Source organism: Oryx dammah, unplaced genomic scaffold (genome assembly GCF_014754425.2).
Source record: "Oryx dammah isolate SB20612 unplaced genomic scaffold, SCBI_Odam_1.1 HiC_scaffold_1, whole genome shotgun sequence".
Taxonomy (NCBI): Eukaryota; Metazoa; Chordata; class Mammalia; order Artiodactyla; family Bovidae; genus Oryx; species Oryx dammah.
In genome coordinates this window covers 43488884-43507020 of record NW_024070185.1, presented here as the reverse complement: position 1 = coordinate 43507020, position 18137 = coordinate 43488884, and the positions used below count along the sequence as shown (strand labels likewise).

General features: G+C 40.7%; 1 protein-coding gene across 2 annotated transcripts in view; it reads left to right on the top strand.

Moving 5' to 3' along the window:
* Positions 1 to 18137, top strand: part of DOCK8 (dedicator of cytokinesis 8) — a 237852-nt gene that overhangs the window by 96923 nt on the left and 122792 nt on the right. For both annotated transcript variants that reach the window (XM_040248157.1, XM_040248226.1), the window contains 4 exons: positions 3477 to 3689; positions 7744 to 7829; positions 12948 to 13014; positions 15841 to 15990. In XM_040248157.1, coding sequence (XP_040104091.1) covers positions 3477 to 3689; positions 7744 to 7829; positions 12948 to 13014; positions 15841 to 15990 — 516 coding nt within the window. The remainder of the gene's footprint in view (positions 1 to 3476; positions 3690 to 7743; positions 7830 to 12947; positions 13015 to 15840; positions 15991 to 18137) is intronic.

Here is an 18137-nt window from a genome sequence, read left to right as displayed (position 1 = left end):
TGTTCAATTCTTTGTGACTCTATGGACTGTAGCCCACCAGGCTCCTCTGTCCATGGGATTTTCCAGGCAAGAACACTGGAGTGGGTGCCATGCCCTCCGCCAGGAGATCTTCCCGATCCAGGGATTGAACCCCCATTACTTAGGTCTCCTGCATTGGCAGGCAAGTTCTTTACCCCTAGCACCACTTGGGAAGTTACAGTGGAGTAGTTATTCAGCCTTAAAAAGGGGGGAAATTCTGACACATATTCTACAACATGGATGAACCTTGAAGACGTTACACTAAGTGAAATAAGCCAGTTACAAAAGAATCAATACTGTATGATTCCATTTATATGAGGTACCTGGAATAATCAGATTCATAGATGTATAAGTTAAAATGGTAGTTGCCAGAGGCTGCAGAGAGGTAGGAATGAGGAGTTCTTGTTTAATGGGGGTAGAGTTTCTGTTTTACAAAACGAAGAGTTCTGGAGACTGGTTGTACAATATAAATGTTCTTAACATTACTGAGCTGTACACTAAAAAGTGATGAAATCTTTATATTACATGTATACTTACCACAGTTTACAAAAGATTTTAAAAACCAGTGCTCTGGTCCAGTCTGTCCATTTTGTAGGTTAAAAAAAATAAAGCGTAGAGGAAGAAATGTGTATAAGTTTGCACAGGACTTCTAAACCAGTATAGTTTTCAGCTTTCAGGTACCCTCATAACACAAGCATCTCACCATGCTGAATATGACTAGAGGTTTTAGATAATACCTATTTCAAACTGCAGCCAGGCTGACTACTTATCTCTGCAGAGAAATCAGGCGTCATTTCTGGAGCTGAATCTGGTGGGCTTACTGAAACGTGGAATATCTGTATGCCATCCTCTATGGGAAATTTCAGGGGGTTTTCATTGGTAATTTTGACTGAATTCTGCTTTCATCATATAGATGACCAACTAAATTGTTCCCTTGTTTCAGTCAGACAGAAACCACAAACTAGATATTTCCTCTGAATAAATTTTACATAGGGAATTAGTCAAATGTATTTTTGAGGACTGAGAGAACCAAAAAGGAACATTGAAGTCTTACAGAAATTGTAACTACAAGACATAGCACACCACTCTAGGGTTGGGGTCTGTGGCAGTGAGTCTCAAACCTAAGTGTCATTGGAATCCCCCTGAAGGGCTTGTTTGAACACAGATTGCTGGCCACACTCCAGAGTTTCTGTTCTACTGCAGCTGGAGTGGGGACTTGAGAATTTGCATTTCTCAGGAGCATTCCCTAGGAAATACTGATACTGCTGGTCCCAGGACTGTTTGAGAACCATGGGTCTAGTGGGAGGAGCTTGGAGTTATCAGAACCTGCAAGCTCAGAAGAGAGGCCTCAGAGCTGGGCCTCAAATACCTGAGGAGGGGACATAGCCTAGCTGGTGGTGTCATCAGGGAAAGACCTCACAAGGGCTGAGAGTCTGGACTCAGGCCTCCTGGGAGAAAGAATTGCCCAGTTGATGCTGGTACCTCCAAGGAAGGTCAGATGAGGGTTTTTCTCGAAGTGCTGGAAGAAACAGAAAACTAGAAGCAACTGCCACTACCAGGATGAGACGTGCAGGCAGAGAGGAAGCAGCCAGGCCCTTCTCCCTCCCCCAGCCATGCAGAACCTAAAGGGAGAAGTAGCAAAGCAGAAACAGGATTTGCTAAACACAGCCAGCATCACAGAGCAGAGTATAAAGGGTGGCTTCAAAAGGTGCATGAGCAGCACACGCGTTCCTCACTCCTCCAGCACACCAAGTCAGTGGCTGGGTTTCAGAGGCAAGTTATACAGAAGTGTGTGTTTTTAAGTATTAAACTAATACTCATCACGGAGAGATGGTCAGACAGGCAGCATCTTCCCTTTCAGTCATTCTTAGGAACCTTTTTGAGTGGAATTGTGAAGTCAAATGCCTGAATTTACATAATTTCAATATATATACATACGCACACACACACACACATATATATGATATGACTCCATAGTACAAATATATTTCATAAAAATTTGATGATATAATATTATTTAACTTCTTTCTTCTTATTAACAAGAAAATATACTATGATCGTCTTTCTCTTCTAATGACAGCATGTTCTTCTTTTCGTTTAAAGGCTGAATAAACAGCCTCATTCTATTGTATGAAAGTTCCAAAATCTCTGAATCTTAAAACTTTCTTTTTTGGGGGGATGCTTAGGTTGTTTTTATTATTTTGTTACTACAAGCAGTGTTCCAGAGATACTCTTGTCCTCATACCTTTGTTTACTTGTCCAGTTGTGGCCTTTAAATAAATTCTGGAGACAGATACAGATGTTTATTCTTTTAAAGAGTCTTGGGTAACGCAAATAATTTTCCTAAGAATCTTATAAATTCTAAGATGAACAAAATTTTTAATGACTTAAATATTAATATTGGTTAATATTGTGTGTGAATGTGATTGTTAACACATTCAGTTTAGATAAAATTTATGACCTAGGAGAGCAGGACTTTTATGAGGTAGACAGATATCACCAAAAATTTTTTTTTTATAATTTTGTTTATTTGTTTATTTTTGGCTGTACGGGGTCTTCATTGTTGCACAAGACCAAAACTGTTTTAGAGTTATTGCACAGTAGTATGTCCATTTAATAGTACTTTGAGAATAACATTTTACCATATATTTTACAGATATTTGTAACGGATCTATCTGTGTTCTTACAACATATTGTTGCTTTTGGTTTTGTACTTTTTGCCAGGTCTCGAGTTAGGTATCCAGTTCACACTTTCCAAGACATTTCTAATGGAATAAAGCATCCTCTTTTTGACTGAAATTTTTTCAAGCATGCTGCAGCTGAGTGAATACTGCTGAAATAGCAAGTGCTTTTTTTCCCCCCCTCTAGTACTTATTCCTGTAACTGTTACTAAAGTCCTGTAGGAAAGTGTTCCCATGCCCACATTTCTGTCTTTGGAAACATGCTTTGGAGTTTATATAAAGTTTAATTTGGAACGCTCCTCACAGATCATCTTATTTTCCAGTTTTGAAAGCCAAGTTCTGGAGTTGAGATTAGCATGAGGTAGGTCTCTTTATTCCCCAGTCCAGTCTCCCTCCCGCCTTTTTTTTTTTTTAACACCTTATTCCAGTTCTGTTCTGCTTAAGCACAAGACATGTGTATGGTTCCTAGGAGGCTTGGCTCCCAATCTCCAGAAAAGAACACCCCCTCAAACTAATAGCACTATAGGACTATTGTCAAACTTTTCCTCAAGAACGGGTGTATCTACATCTGATGAGTTAATCACCTGCTTCCAAGGAGGAGAGAGACATCTAAATTTAGGATATTTAGTCCAGGAAGCTATATGTGATTCTTGTCAGAGACTCCTTGAGGCCTGATTCTGCAGTCTCCTGTTGGAGCCATCTTGAGACATCCCAGACCCTTTAGTTCTCATCTGAAGCCCGTGATCTCGCTCATGAAGCCATGTCTTTTTCTTACAGGCAGGTCCCCGCCACCTGAACGTGCTGTGTGATGTTTCTGGGAAAGGTTCCAACACCACCTGTGACTTTGACCTCCGCAGCCTGCAGCCTGACCCGAGGCTGGAAAATCTCGTACAACAAGTGAGCGCTGAGGACTTCGAGAAGCAGAATGAGGAGGCCCGGAGGACCAATCGGCAGGCCGAGCTCTTTGCCCTTTATCCGTCAGTGGATGAGGTGGGTACGACTGTCTCCACATTGGAGAATTTCAATGAAGACACAGAGAGCCTGCCAGGAAAATATTATTGCTTGTCATTACTGTATAGCAATGTCAGGATGCTTAATTGTGTGATTTCTGGGCTGTGTTTTTCAGTAAGGCAAGCCTGTGTAACAACAGAGCAAATTGCTGATCAGTCATACCCTGGTGGCTCAGTGGTAAAAACCTACCTGCAATTCAGGAGGTGCAGGTTTGATCTGTGAGTCAGGAAGATCCCCTGGAGGAGGGCATGGCAATCCACTCCAATATTCTTGCCTAGAGAATCCAATGGACAGAGGAACCTGGTGGGCTACAGTCGTTGGGGTCGCAAAGAGTCAGATACAACTTAGCAACTGAGCACACACACTACCAAGTCTGGTGGCTTACTTACTAGTGTCCTGAGTTTGCTTCAGCTTTATTTTTTTCTCATCTATAATTTCCAACCACCTTGGTTTTCTCATCTATTTATGTTTTTTGCAGTGGCCTCAAATCCTCATTTTTAATTGTCAGAGGGCTCACATCCTCTTCTGAATGAGGAAGATTAAATATGAATAATATGGACAGTGTTATCATCTCCATCCTTCATATTGCAAAGTAAGAATCAGAGAGGTTAAATAACTTGTTCAAGATTCAGCAGGCAGATTGAATTATAGAAGGGGATCATAACACATTAACTCCAAGTTTTATGTTTAACTGTTTATATATATATGACTATACCTAATGGAAATCCAAAGATGACATAAACAATCACATCTTGTAACTTTTCAGTTTCCACCTATAGATTTAGAACTTTTTACCTAATTTGTCAAGAAATATTATATCTGACTGATACTACCTTCACATTCCTCTTCCTCCCAGTTCCCTGATAGAGGTGCCAGTAGGTAATAATGACCCAGAATGGATACCAGAAGAGAAGAAACAGTTAAAGGGTGAGGAGGAGACTTACAGTGAGACATCAGCTCATTAAAATCACCTTCACTAGATTAAATGGGAGGATATCCAGGCTTGATTACAAGGATGAATCATAGACCATTTTGAAGGAATTGTGTTTTATGGTCTTTAAACGGTGCAGAAACTCAGTTGAGAGTAAAAGTTATGATCTAGCAGACATCCTAATGGTCCTGCTTTACTAACTGGAGAGGATTCCTTGTGATTAGTGTATAGGATATTTGGAAATTGGAAAGTCTAAAATACTTGAAGGGTTCTATACTGGCCCTTGAATGTGTTGAAGTTATACACACAAAAATTACATTTGCTCTTATAACTTATACTTTCTCCAAAGAAAGTCCTATAGAAAAAAGGGGTAACTTTCTTACCTATTATGAAATGACTACAAATGCTGATTTTTTTTTGGACAACACATTCATGAAATTATTTTATATTATTATTACTTTATGTCCTTGTGAAGAAAATTAGAAGAGAGGTGAACTATTATATCCAAATTACGGCTGAGTATACAGGGGAGGCAAAATTAGAATTCAACCACCAAGCTCCTATGAGGTGAGTTCTTTCCCTGATTCACTCTGATTCTGCAAAGAGGCATGTGCTGGTCCCTAAGAAAGGTGCACTGTTCTCCAGATCATAGGGGAGTTTGCACTAGGACTCCTCTGGGTTGCAAGTGATAGAACCCAACTAAAAACAACTAATTTTTTTTCCTAAAGTGGAAACTTATTGGCTTGTAATGAAATCTCAAGCAGGGAGATGTGGAGTTGGCCTCAGGTTCCACTGGGTCTGCTGACAGAAGAACCTCATCTCTCATATTATCCCTTTCTCTCTTGTTATCCTCTCTCTTTCTCACTGTAAATATCTATCTGTTTTCTCCCAGGAAGAGGAAAACAAGAGGTGTCCACGACTTCATATTTCCTCTTCTGCTTCATTGGCAATTCATTTTTATTTCAGATAACTGTAAAAGTGCAAGAAACTCACATAGTTCAGAGGAGACTTGGGAAACATATGAATATATAGACCTTATTTGGAACCTGAATTAAGAAACTAACTATAAAAAAAACAGACAGTTGGGGAAGTTTGGAGCTGACTACATATTTCATGAAAATAGGAAATAAAATTAATAGTAGCATTATAGTATATGTTTTTAAAAGTCCTTATCTTTTAGAGGTCTCTACTGAAATACTCACTGATGAAAGTATATGATCTCTGGGGCCTTGTTCTGAGCGATCCAACATTGAGTGGGGGAGTAGTAAGTGAGAGTACATGCTGTGTGCTGTGTTAAGCTGCTTCAGTCCTGTCTGACTCTTTGAGACCCCATGGACTGTAGCTCACCAGGCTCCTCCGTCTGTGGGATTCTCCAGTCAAGAACACTGGAGTGGGCTGCCATACCTTCCTTTGGGGGATCTTCCTGACCCAGGGATGAGACCAAATTGCCCATAAGTCAAAATTATTGAAGGTAGGTGATGGTTACGTATGCTCCATTACAGTATTTTCTCTACTTTTGTATATACTTACAATTTTCCAAATGAAGAAAGAGCCTTTTAAAAGTATACCAAAGTTTTGAATCCAGACCAAAAGCAGAGTGGTTTTCCGGTGAGGCTGTTTTCCAATAAGGGGCCCCTTTCCTTTCAGATGTGTCTGTCCTGATCACCCTGAAAGTTCCAGCTTGCTCTGAGGGCCTTCACCTCAGTGTGGGCATCAGAACAGCACCTCCTCTGAAACAACTCAGCAGTTCTACCCACCAAACTGTTTAACACAAAGGGGAATTGAAAGTTAGAGTGGTGGTGAGTTTACACCTGGGACTATTCCACAAAACTGGGCACAGATTGAATAAGAAGACAACTGTATTGCTATTTTAAAAAATTCTTCTGGTTGCTATTGGATATTCGGGATGTCATTTATCGCCCAGGAACTGAGAGAGAGTAGCACTGAAACATATGCATTACCATGTGTACAATAGATAGCTAGTGAGCTCAACTTGGTGCTCTGTGATGGACTAGAGGGTTCGGGTGGCAGAGTGGGACGGAGGTTCCAGAGGGAGTGGACATGTGTATACTGTAGCTGCTTCATGTCGTAAGGCAGAAACCTACACAACATTGTAAAACAATTATCCTCCAATTAAGAATAAATTTAAAAAATATAATTAGACATGGCCCTATTCGTTAGACGCTTGTGAGCTGCAGACCATTCATCAGAGTTTGTGTACCTACTACAAGAGTAGGAATTAAAGTTCTCAGGATGACTTGCACTGTCAGTCTTTGCATCCATGACTGTAATTAAGGTATTGTGATCGTTCATATTTGAATTTTTGAATTAATTTTCCTTGGAGTATAGGTGCTTCACAATGTTGATTAGTTTTTGCTATATAGCAAAGTGAATCAGCTGTATTTATACTTGATACTTCCCTTTAACTCTTCAGTCCCTATGTTGTGAAATAGACAGACATATTTCTTAATGTGTCGTTACTAAGCTTTTCAATTCTTAGAACTTTAGCAAGTTCTAGCTGGACATGTCTATTTAGAACCTATAAATTCAGCCCCAAATCTCTTATCATCTGTTTAAGGAAACTGTGAACCAAGAAAGCCACTGTATTACAGTATTAATGGTTTACAGCTTTAGGTAAAAATTTCTGACTCAGATCGCAAGTCTGAAACTCACATATTTACTGCTAAAGCCCTCGGCATGAGAAATATTCTGATTGTGTCCTTAGAGCCAGCAAAAAAAAAAAAAAGAAAGAAAAAAAGTCAACAATCGGTATAAGATTTTGCAATGCCATCTGGTGGATGTTACTAAGCCTTATCTGTGTTCACATTTCCTTCCTTCCTCTTTTGGTCTCTTTGTCTTAAATGTTTGGTTGTCTGAAAGGAGAAAAATCTTTGCTGTAAATGCTGACTTTGAAGCATGGGGGTTGGATAATAAACTCTTATAGAAGTTGATGTATTATTCTGTGATTAGAAATAAAGCAAATGCAGCTTGTCTTGCATGGTAGATAGCAGTCTTCCCTTCCCTTGGTTAACTGCTGATTAATTCACTGCTGATTTCATGGGAATTCACTACTGACTTCTTTTACAATGTGATTCATAATAGGAGGATGCTGTGGAAATACGTCCGGTACCAGAATGTCCCAAGGAACATCTGGGAAACAGAATATTGGTCAAGTTGCTGACCCTGAAGTAAGTATCAGCAAACACTACCTACTTGATTGAGATCTGTCTTGCCTTTCAGATACAGACTGTCTTTCTCATGAGAGCTTGAATCGGGGAGGACCCCAACACATTTTTAACAGTGGGCAGCTGTGAAGTAGTAAAAAGACCAGAGTTCAGAATCACATAGCCCCAGATTCTATTCCTGCTAGGCCTTTGACAGTCATTCTACTATGAAAAGGAAGATGAACACTAAGGTTAGATGTCTAGGTAATTAATTGAGCGAAATGTCCTGTGTTAAGAAAAATAGCAGTAAAAGCCCGTGGTGTGCTGGAGTCCACTCTAACTCATGAGAAACTCAGTGTATGCTTCTCTTCCCAACTCTTTATTCAGTGAAGTCACATTGGTAGTTTGAAATTACCCATGGTGGAATGGTAGAAATACTTACAATATTGAAATCAGAAAATGCTACAAGTTAGATCCTTTTTATTTTTAGAGATTTATATGCATTTCCCAACATACCACTATTAAAACGCAATGAAAAATGCAACTAAAACTCAGTTACAGTGCCAGAGGACATCAGAGTATAGTGGGACTGTACCAAACTGTCCTACGGGGGCGCTCACTGCTAGCTTCGGCCAGCTCTTGCCATCCAAATGAACTGACCCATTTTGATCAGTTGTCTGGTTTTTTTTAAAGAGAAACTAGAAAGCCAGATCTTTTTCCTGACTTCTTAAATATTTTCTCATTTCCTTCTTTAGTAACACACGTTTCAAAGAGAACATGTCTGAAATCTGGATTCATCTCATGGGTCATGTTTGCTTGGAAGCAGTTCTTTTTTAGCTTTTTAACTGTGTTTAAAAGCCACACATCTTCTACATGTGTATTAATTTTGTACTTGTGTATTAAATATTATATGTGTTACAAAACAAGCATAAGTGAAACATTTTGAAGGATGAACTCAATCAATTAAAATAAATTATTTTCTTCCTGAATTCCAGTGGATTGTCTTGCCTAACCCTGGAGTGCTTGCGTGCCTCTCTTTCTTCTTTACAGACAATTGCTTTAGAGAATTAGTTCTTCCACTTTTTCAAATGACAGGCACTTTCGAAAATATTGAGTTGTAACTGCTCTCAGTTCAGTTCAGTTCAGTTCTGTTGCTCCATCGTGTCTGACTCTTTGCGACCCCATGGATTACAGCACTCCAGGCTTCCCTATCCATTGCCAACTCCTTGAGCTTACCCAAACTCATGTCCATAGAGTCAGTGTTGCTATCCAACCATCTCATCTTGTCATCCCCTTCTCCTCCTGCCTTCAATTTGTCCCAGCATTATGGTCTTTTCAAATAAGTCAGTTCTTCACATCAGGTGGCCACAAGTATTAGAGTTTCAGCTTCAGCATTAATTCTTCCAATGAATATTCAGGAATGATTTCCTTTAGGATGGACTGGTTGGATCTCCTTGCAGTCCAAGGGACTCTCAAGAGTCTTTTCCAACACCACAGTTCAAGAGCACGAATTCTCTGGCACTCAGCTTTCTTTATAGTCCAACTCTCACATCTGTACATGACTACTGGAAAAACCATAGCTTTGACTAGACAACATTTGTTGACAAAGTAATGTCTTTGCTTTTTAATATGCTGTCTAGGTTGGTCAAAGCTTTTCTTTCAAGGAGCAAGCGTCTTTTTATTTCATGGCTGCAGTCACCATCTGCAGGGATTTTGGAGTACAAAAATATAAAGTCTCTTACTGTTTCCATTGTTTCCTCATCTGACATGAAATGATGGGACCAGATGCCATGATCTCAGTTTTCTGAATGTTGAGTTTTAAGCCAACTTTTTCACTCTCCTCTTTCACTTTCATCAAGAGGCTTTTTAGCTCCTCTTTACTTTCTGCCATAAGGGTGGTGTCATCTGCATGTCTGAGGTTATTGATATTTTCCCCAGCAGTCTTGATTCCAGCTTGTGCTTCCTCCAGCCCAGCATTTCTCCTGATGTACCCTGCATATAAGTTAAATAAGCAGTGTGACAATATACAGCTTTGACGTGCTCCTTTTCCTATTTGGAACCAGTCTATTGTTCCATGTCCATTTCTAACTGTTGCTTCTTGACCTGCATACAGATTTCTCAGGAGACAGGTCAGGTGGTCTGGTATTCCCATCTCTTGAAGAATTTTCCACTGTTTGTTGTGATCCACACAGTCAAAGGCTTTGGCATAGTCAATAAAGCAGAAATAGATGTTTTCCTGGAACTCTCTTGCTTTTTCCATGATGTTCTACCTAGGCAAAACTATGTAGGCATAAAAATTTTTCATACCCTATTAAGAAAGTCATCCATCTGTTGAAGTCAATTCATGAACCTCTCAGGCAGCACCTGGTTTGCCATTAGGGCACTTAGATTTTGGATTCAAGACTGTATTTCAGCCCTGGGGGCTTCTCTGGAATTTTGAGTTCTTATAAATAAAGTAGTTAGACCAGATCATCCCAAAGTTCCTACGTCCTGTAAATTTCTGATTCTAATGTGGAGCCTCCCCAATTCCTCTCCTCAGAACACAAGCCAGCATGACTGCTTACACAGTTGTGGGGCTCTCTTTGTGTTGTAGCACTCTCCTCAAGTCAGTGCTACCAGTTGGTGGGGGAGTTAGGACTTTTTGTCTTGTACAGAGATGAGCAGCCAATAACCCAGCTTTGTGTTGAGCAATGGGTACATAAGGGCAAACGCTTGTCCCTGGGATCTGACCCAGCTGGGGGAAACTCTTAGCCCTTCAGCAGGAGGACTAAGTGGAAGTGGCTCTTCCATCCCCCTCTGCATTCATCATTCAGGAAATCCACCCTATTGTCTGAGGCTCTCACCTCAGGAAGTGCATCAGGCCACTGTTGGCTGCGGTAACTCTGCTTTTTGGGATTGGAGGAATTCTACCCTCTGATGCTTGACACTCAGCCTCCTAGACGTTTTCTATAAGTAAATGGCAGCTCTTCTCACAGATGGGAAGACATGGCCACTAAGACTGTTGTTAAAAAAATAATTATGTTACTTGGATTTCACCTGATGAAATTTGTGAAGTGTAGTTTCTAATGATTTTTTCCCCAAACTGCCAAAGCAGAAATTAAAGAGAACTGTAGTGTTTGTTCAGTCTTTGACCTGCTCCAGTGTCTTAAATCGTATTCATACCAACATATACCTGCAAGAGGGGAGATGTAGCTTTCACTGCTTTAAATAAACTGGACAAAAGAAAACAAGTTCTTATAGGTAAACCTGGAATGTTTAAACATGAATAGCAAAAATTATGTTAATGATAATGATAAATTTTATTTGAAATAAAAAATATTAAATGATAATGTTAAATTTTATTTTGGTAAAATACAGATAACATAAAATTTGCTGTAATATCCATTTTTCACTAGTATTTCAGTGGCAGTAAATACATTCACATTGTTGTACAGGTATTGCCACCATCTGTCTCCATAACTCTTGTCACTTACCCAAACTGGAATTTTATACCCACTAAACAATAACTCCCATTTCTATCTTCCACCATTCCCTTATGGAAGTGGAATTATACAGTGTTTGTCCTTTAGTGACTGGTATATCTCATTTATAATTTCTTCAGCGTTTGTCCATATGGTAGGATGTGTCAGAATTTCCTTTCTTTTTAAGACTGAATAATGTTCTGTTGTATGCATATACCATATTCTATTAATTCACTCATCTTTGATGGACACCTGAGTTTGCTTCCACCTTTTGGCTACTGTGAATAACGATGTTCCTTGACAGTGTTTATAAAGTAGGTTCACACATACTGTCTTTCACAGTCCGTACAACAGTCCTAGGAAATGGGAAGAGTAAGTATCCTTTCCTCATTTTACAAATAAGTGGAACTGGGGAAAGTCAGTAACCCAGTGAAGATTCCAGAATTAGCCAGACTGGGAGAGGGAACAGAGCCCAGGTCTCTCTGACTCTGTCTGTGACTCTTCCATCGTGCCCACTGTCTCATTTCCAAAGGTGTCATTTGACCAACTCTTTTTGTCTGGTTACCTCTGTCCACACATTCTTTAAAAAATTCTCTTTTTAGACAAAGCTATGATAAATCCATTCTCTCACGTACAGTTGAAAGCGGAATTGGACTTATTTGCATGATTCCGCAGTGGTGGTGGCCCAGCCTGAGTCCTAGGGCTCTTAGCTGGTAGTGGCATAGGTTGCTAGTGAAGGGAAGCCGCTCAGTCGGGCCTGACCCTCTGCGACCCCGTGGACTGCAGCCCACCAGGCTCCTCCATCCGTGGGATTTTCCAGGCAAGAGTGCTGGAGTGGGCTGCCACTGCCTTCTCTAGGGGACCTTCCCGACCCAGGGATCGAACCCGGGTTTCCTGCATTGCAGGCAGACGCTTTACCGTCTGAGCCACCAGGGAAGCCCTGTTGTTAACCTGAAACATTTAGAAAGTGCATGTCTGTCCCATGTGCATCCTATAGCAAGCAGGATTGTGCTTGGGGCTGCCTTCTCTTGTCTTCAGCCCACCATTTCGGGGGGAATTGGCCATTAGGACCAGTATGAGAGCTGCTCTTAGCTCTCGTTGGATCCTCACACCTCAGTGTTGATCAGCTGTGCTCACTTCCCTCCCTCCACCTCAGTTCAGAAGCTCCCCTGGCAATGGAAGGACCAGACATTCACACACATCGTAACCTTATTTCCTTCTGGGGGTCCCGCTGGAAATCTAAAGAAAAGCAACTTAACTTTTCTTTTTGTATGAGCTGAAAGCCACAGCCCTTAAAACTGAATAATAAGAGCTACCTATTCTGGCAGTAAAATGTAAACTGTAAACAAGACCTTTAGTTAAGACAGACTCAATCCTCTGAAAACCCAGCAGCTACAACAGTAAGAAGTGCCATGTGGGATCAGATGGAGGATCTATTCCACATGCTCTCTGTTGTAGGGCCACCAGCAAGCACTTCATGATCTCAAATGATTAGGAATTTTCTGTGAACCCCTCATATTTCTCTATTAATATTCTCATATGATTCTCATATGCGCAGAGCTACCCAAATACTTCTGGAAACTACTTACATTTTTAACCAGATTATGTATCTTGGCATTTTCAGAAATTTCAAAATTATCAAAGTTAAATCCATATAGACTTTTCTCTCTTTCTCTGACAGGTTTGAGATAGAAATTGAGCCTCTGTTTGCCAGTATTGCCCTCTATGATGTTAAAGAAAGGAAAAAGGTAAGTAAGCAAAAATAACTCAGCCCTGAGGGCATCATGTATTGTTCATGGAATCTTTGGGTTCATTTCTTTAAATATCGTTTCTATGCAGTAAAAGCACATTACATTTGAAAGCAAATGACCTTTGATATGTCCAGTTCTATTGCCTTTGCAGTTTTTAAAGACGTGACCTGGGAATGTTTGTCATTTATGTTCTTTGAAGAATCTTGAAGGAAAAGTTGATAGCCTGGCTGAGACAGAGAACTGATATAGTGACATATGGGGTTACACATAAAACAAAGCAATTTAAACATGGCTATAACAAGCTCAGTGCATATAATGTTTCCTGAGTTTCAGAGTTTTTGCATTTTATTGTGAATGGAAGGCATCTTGTGCAATAAAAGTCTAAATTTTCCATTGGGTAGAGTCCTCACCAAGTATAACATGCTTTTAATTGAAAAGACTTTTCCATGAGTGTTTTAATGTTTAGTCTTTTTGTAACTCCTAAAGAAGGACAGAAATAGCAAAACCAGGGGAGACACTTCTTCCCCCTTGCTCAAATACTATAACTACTCAGTATTTAAGAAGTGTATTGTGTATTTTTAATAAATATTAACAATTATGAAGATTTGTATTAGTCAGGATAAGTTAACTGCTAAAACAGGAGACCCCACCACGAACACACACACATATTCAGTGGTTTAAAACTGTAGTTCTCTTTTTTTTTTCCTCAAAATGGCCCAGGCATCAGAATCCCCTGGAGGGCTTGTTAAAACCGTTGCTGGGCCCAATGCCAGAGTTTCTGATGCAGTAAATCTGGTGAGGCCTGAGAACTTGAATTTCTAACAGGTCCCCAGGTGATGCTGAAGCTGTTGGTCAGGGGGCCACATATGGGAAACTTGTGGCTTGAGGAAGAAGAACTTTCTATTGTTTGTTTCTTAACAATCCAGGGATTTTTCTAGTGGTCCAGTAGTTAAGAATCCACCTTGTAGTACAGGGGACTCAGGTTTGATTCTTGGTTGGGGAACTAAGGTCTCACTTGCCCCAGAGCAACTAAGCCTGCCCCTATGCATCATGAGGGAAGATCTCGCTTGATGCAATAAAGATCCAGCGTACTGCATCTAAGACCCAAAGCTGCCAAAGAAATAACTAACAGCCCAGGGTAGGGGCAGGGGCGCAGGGTCAACAGTGGTTTGCTCTACTCAGTCATTCAGGAACCCAAGCTGGCATCTTTCGTATGTGTTCACCCAAATCACTCTTGTCACTGCTACTGCAGCTCCCAGAAAAGGGGAAAAGATAGCAGAGGGTGGAGGTGGGTAGAGTTGGAGCCTGTAAGTTTGACCCATCACTGCTCCTGCTCACAGTTCATTGGAGAGAATCTAGTTACAGGCTTCCCAGGTGGCGCAGTGGTAAAGAACCCACCTGCCAGTGCAGGAGATACAAGAGATGTGGGTTTGATCCCTCAGTCAAGAAGATCCCCTGGAGGAAGAAATGACAACCTGCTCCAGTATTCTTGCCTGGAAAATCTCATGGACAGAGGACCCTGATGGTTTACAGTTCATGGGGTCACCAAGAGTCAGACACAAGTGAGTGCATGCACACACACACACACACACATATACATGCGTACACACACACATACATATGCTTACACACACACACACACACGCGCGCGCGCACACACACACACACACACACACACACGCTTACTCCTAACTGCAAGGGAGCTGGTAAATGCAGTCTCTGCCTGGGAGCCTCTTCTTGGCTGTAAACCTGTTAGTGGTGAAGGGAGAACCAACTCTGCAAGGGTTCTTAAGTAACACTGCACTATTTGGACTACTCGTCCAACATGAGTGCTCCATCCATGGAGCTCTCATCATGTCACACTCTTGCTCAAAATCTTTAACAGATCCTCACTACCCGAAACATTAAAAACAACCTCTTCACCTCCCACACCTGGCTTTCTTCAGTATGGCTCTCATCTGCTTTCTTTCCCTCGAGAGCCTAGGCAGAGTCAAGCTGGATTTCTCAGTATTAACTAAAACTTACTGCAGATTTTCCTGCTGCTAAGACATCTGTGCTGTGCTCTCTCCCTGGTACCTGTCACCCTCCAGCTCTGCCTGGTGGAATCTTCTTCCAAGGCCTGTCCATCTCACTCACCTCCCCCTTGGAAAGCATTCCCCATCTGCCCCACTGGATATGACCTCTCACCCTCAGGAACTTGCACAATGCTTTTTCCTCTGAGTGTGATCACTGTAGTTAGTACATATTTGCCTTCTCCCTCCTTCTTGATTGTAAGCTAATTGGGAGCCCAAGTAATGCCCTGTTTTTCTTCAGTGCAGTACCTGGCACATCACTGTATTCAGGAGATATTGGTGGGATAATAAAAATTTAAGTGTTTCAAAGAACATCTCTCAAATGACTCAAAAATACCTAGAGACTGTGACAAAATATGTATCAGATTTTCCAGCAACCACTGATCATAAACCATGTCTATGATTACACTTACTTCTCTTGTAAAATTTGGTGGGGCTTTTTCACTCTTTTTTTTCTTTTTTTTTTTAACATGTTTGTAAGTGTTAGTCGTTCAGTTGTGCCCAACTCTTTGCGACCCCATGGACTGCAGCCCACCAGGCTCCTGTGTCCATGAGATTTTCCAGGTAAGGATACTGGAGTGGGTTTCCATTTCCTTCTCCAGGGGATCTTCCCAACCCAGGGATCAAACCTGGGTTTGACCCTGCACTGCAAGCAGATTCTTTACCGACTGAGCTACAAGGGAAGCCCTTAACATGTTTAGACCATGAGAACAACTGTAATTCATTTTTTCATTTTGCCGCTCATTTACAGATCTCAGAAAATTTTCACTGTGACCTGAACTCTGACCAGTTTAAAGGATTTCTGCGTGCTCACACGCCCTGTGTTGCCGCATCCAGTCAGGCAAGATCTGCGGTGTTCTCGGTCACCTACCCATCCTCGGACATCTACCTAGTAGCCAAGGTGGTTCAATACAGTCTGATTTGCACATTCTGATGTTCTCATTGTTGCATTAGTCCCAGTGCCTGTTTAGGGTGAAAGAGGTGTCAGAAAGTACTACATGTCCTCTGTGAGATTCACTTTGTTTCCCTCTCAACTGTCCTCCTTTTCCTTTTCAAGCAGATTGTGTTGGATACTAGAATGACTCCGAGTTTTGAAGTCATACAGTCCTAGGTTTCAGTCCTGGCTTTGCAACTTAGCACCTATATAACTTTGGGCAATTACCTAAACTTTCTGAGACTTAGTTTCCTCATCTGTTAAGTGGGGATAATAACACCTCTCTCAATGAGTAGATGTGACTACGGAATAAAGCCTGGTATGGATGAGCACCCTTCCTCCTAACAAGGAAAGCCCCCTCAGCTATCCAGCTCTGGGAGCCTACTGTGGAGAAAATCTTGGATAGAGTCTCCTAATCATGTTCATGATTTTCTAAAGACCCAGAGTTAAATGTCTGCAAATATCTAGGCTCTCACAGTTTGAGATGTGGGTTTTAGTTTCCAAGCTTCCAAGCTTTTTTTTTTTATCACTTTTTAAGCTTCACTCTTCCTTTTTTTTTTTTATCACCATTGTAGGCAGTTCTAAGTGGAAGGACCTTTCATTCTAGGTTGTACTCGTTACCAGAGTAAGAAAACCAGAGACTTTGTCTACACTCCAAAATGGCTGGTTAGAAGTTAATAGCAAACACTGAGTATTTTACCTGCCTTAAGCCAAATAATTAGTCTAATTGACTCTGTACCCTCAAATTAAAAAAAGTTCAGATGTTTTGATTTCATGTACACCCAGCATTCTAGGTTTGGGACATTTTCTAGTTAGCATACTGTTTTGTGTATATAATCTCATTGATTCCTCCTTGATCCCATGGGAGTAGCATACAGATTCAAAAAGTCACTTGGAAGTCACTTAAGTGACAGATGTATTTCCCTTCTTGTTCCCTTTACACCATTTTGCAAAGATTCTGAAGGTCATTATAGTTTGAAGGGAACTATTTAAGTTTTTGGAAAGTACAGTTAAAATTCTGTTGCTGAAAAGACACATATGTTGTTATTAAACTTAATATGTATACTTTTCATTGCAGTATTACTTAGACATACAGGAAAATTAGCTTAAAGTACATTCTAGCAGCCTTTCAACTTGGAGTTAATTTGTAAATTCTTTCCAGCCTGAGAAATCAAAAAGCCAACACTAGTTCTATAGATCCAGATCTTACTTCCAACTCCACTTCTCAGTGGATGACTTTATTTTGGCTAACCCATGGTAAGTAGTAAGCTAAATATCAGTGGTTACCTGTGAGTTACTATTACTTACTGAATGAATTCCAAAATTTTGCAGTACATAAATGTATTCATTTGGCAATGATATGCATTCTCTAAATTGTCTGGGTAGAGTTAAGAAATGTAAATCTGTCCGGTAAGAGTCCCTGGTTTTCTTCTCATTTGTTTTTCCTTACAGTAAACCACAGTTGTTGCTTCTTTCCCTCTAAATAGGCCTGAGTGTAGCCTCTTTACCTCCAGTAAATCCCCAGGCAATTCTTATAAGCCCCTTAGCCTACCTGCCATGGTTATGCGGACTCATGCATCTCTTTTACGCATCAATCATGAAGGACCATATAGTAACCTGTCATATCAGCGTGCAGCTTTGTCTCACAAAGTACCTGGAGTTAGCCTTGCCCAACTCGGTGAAGGGAATAGTGTCTGCTGGTCTGGTCAAATGTGAATTCTCTTGCTTCCAAATTCTGGAGACCCCTCTCTTGTGCCACACTATACATGTGAAGTCATAGCATTCCAATTTTTTGCTTCAGTGTCCTAGTTAAAAGATTCTTTATCTCTGTTCACAGTTCATTTTAAAGACCACATTTTAATTCCTTAACCTTATGGAAAAATTAACTTCTTGCTTTCTAATTTTCTTTATAAGCTCCTGACCATGAACTTCAGGAGAATAGGGCTCAGGTCTATCACGTTCACCACCTTGTCTCCCTAACAATTACCCTGTAGAAGGGACTCAGCAAATATTTATTTGAATGATCACTGAGTAATAGGAACATGGGTCAGTCTTTACCTCACGTGTTAAATGTCCATGGTCTCAGCCTGGCACATCTCTCAGGAGGATCAGCC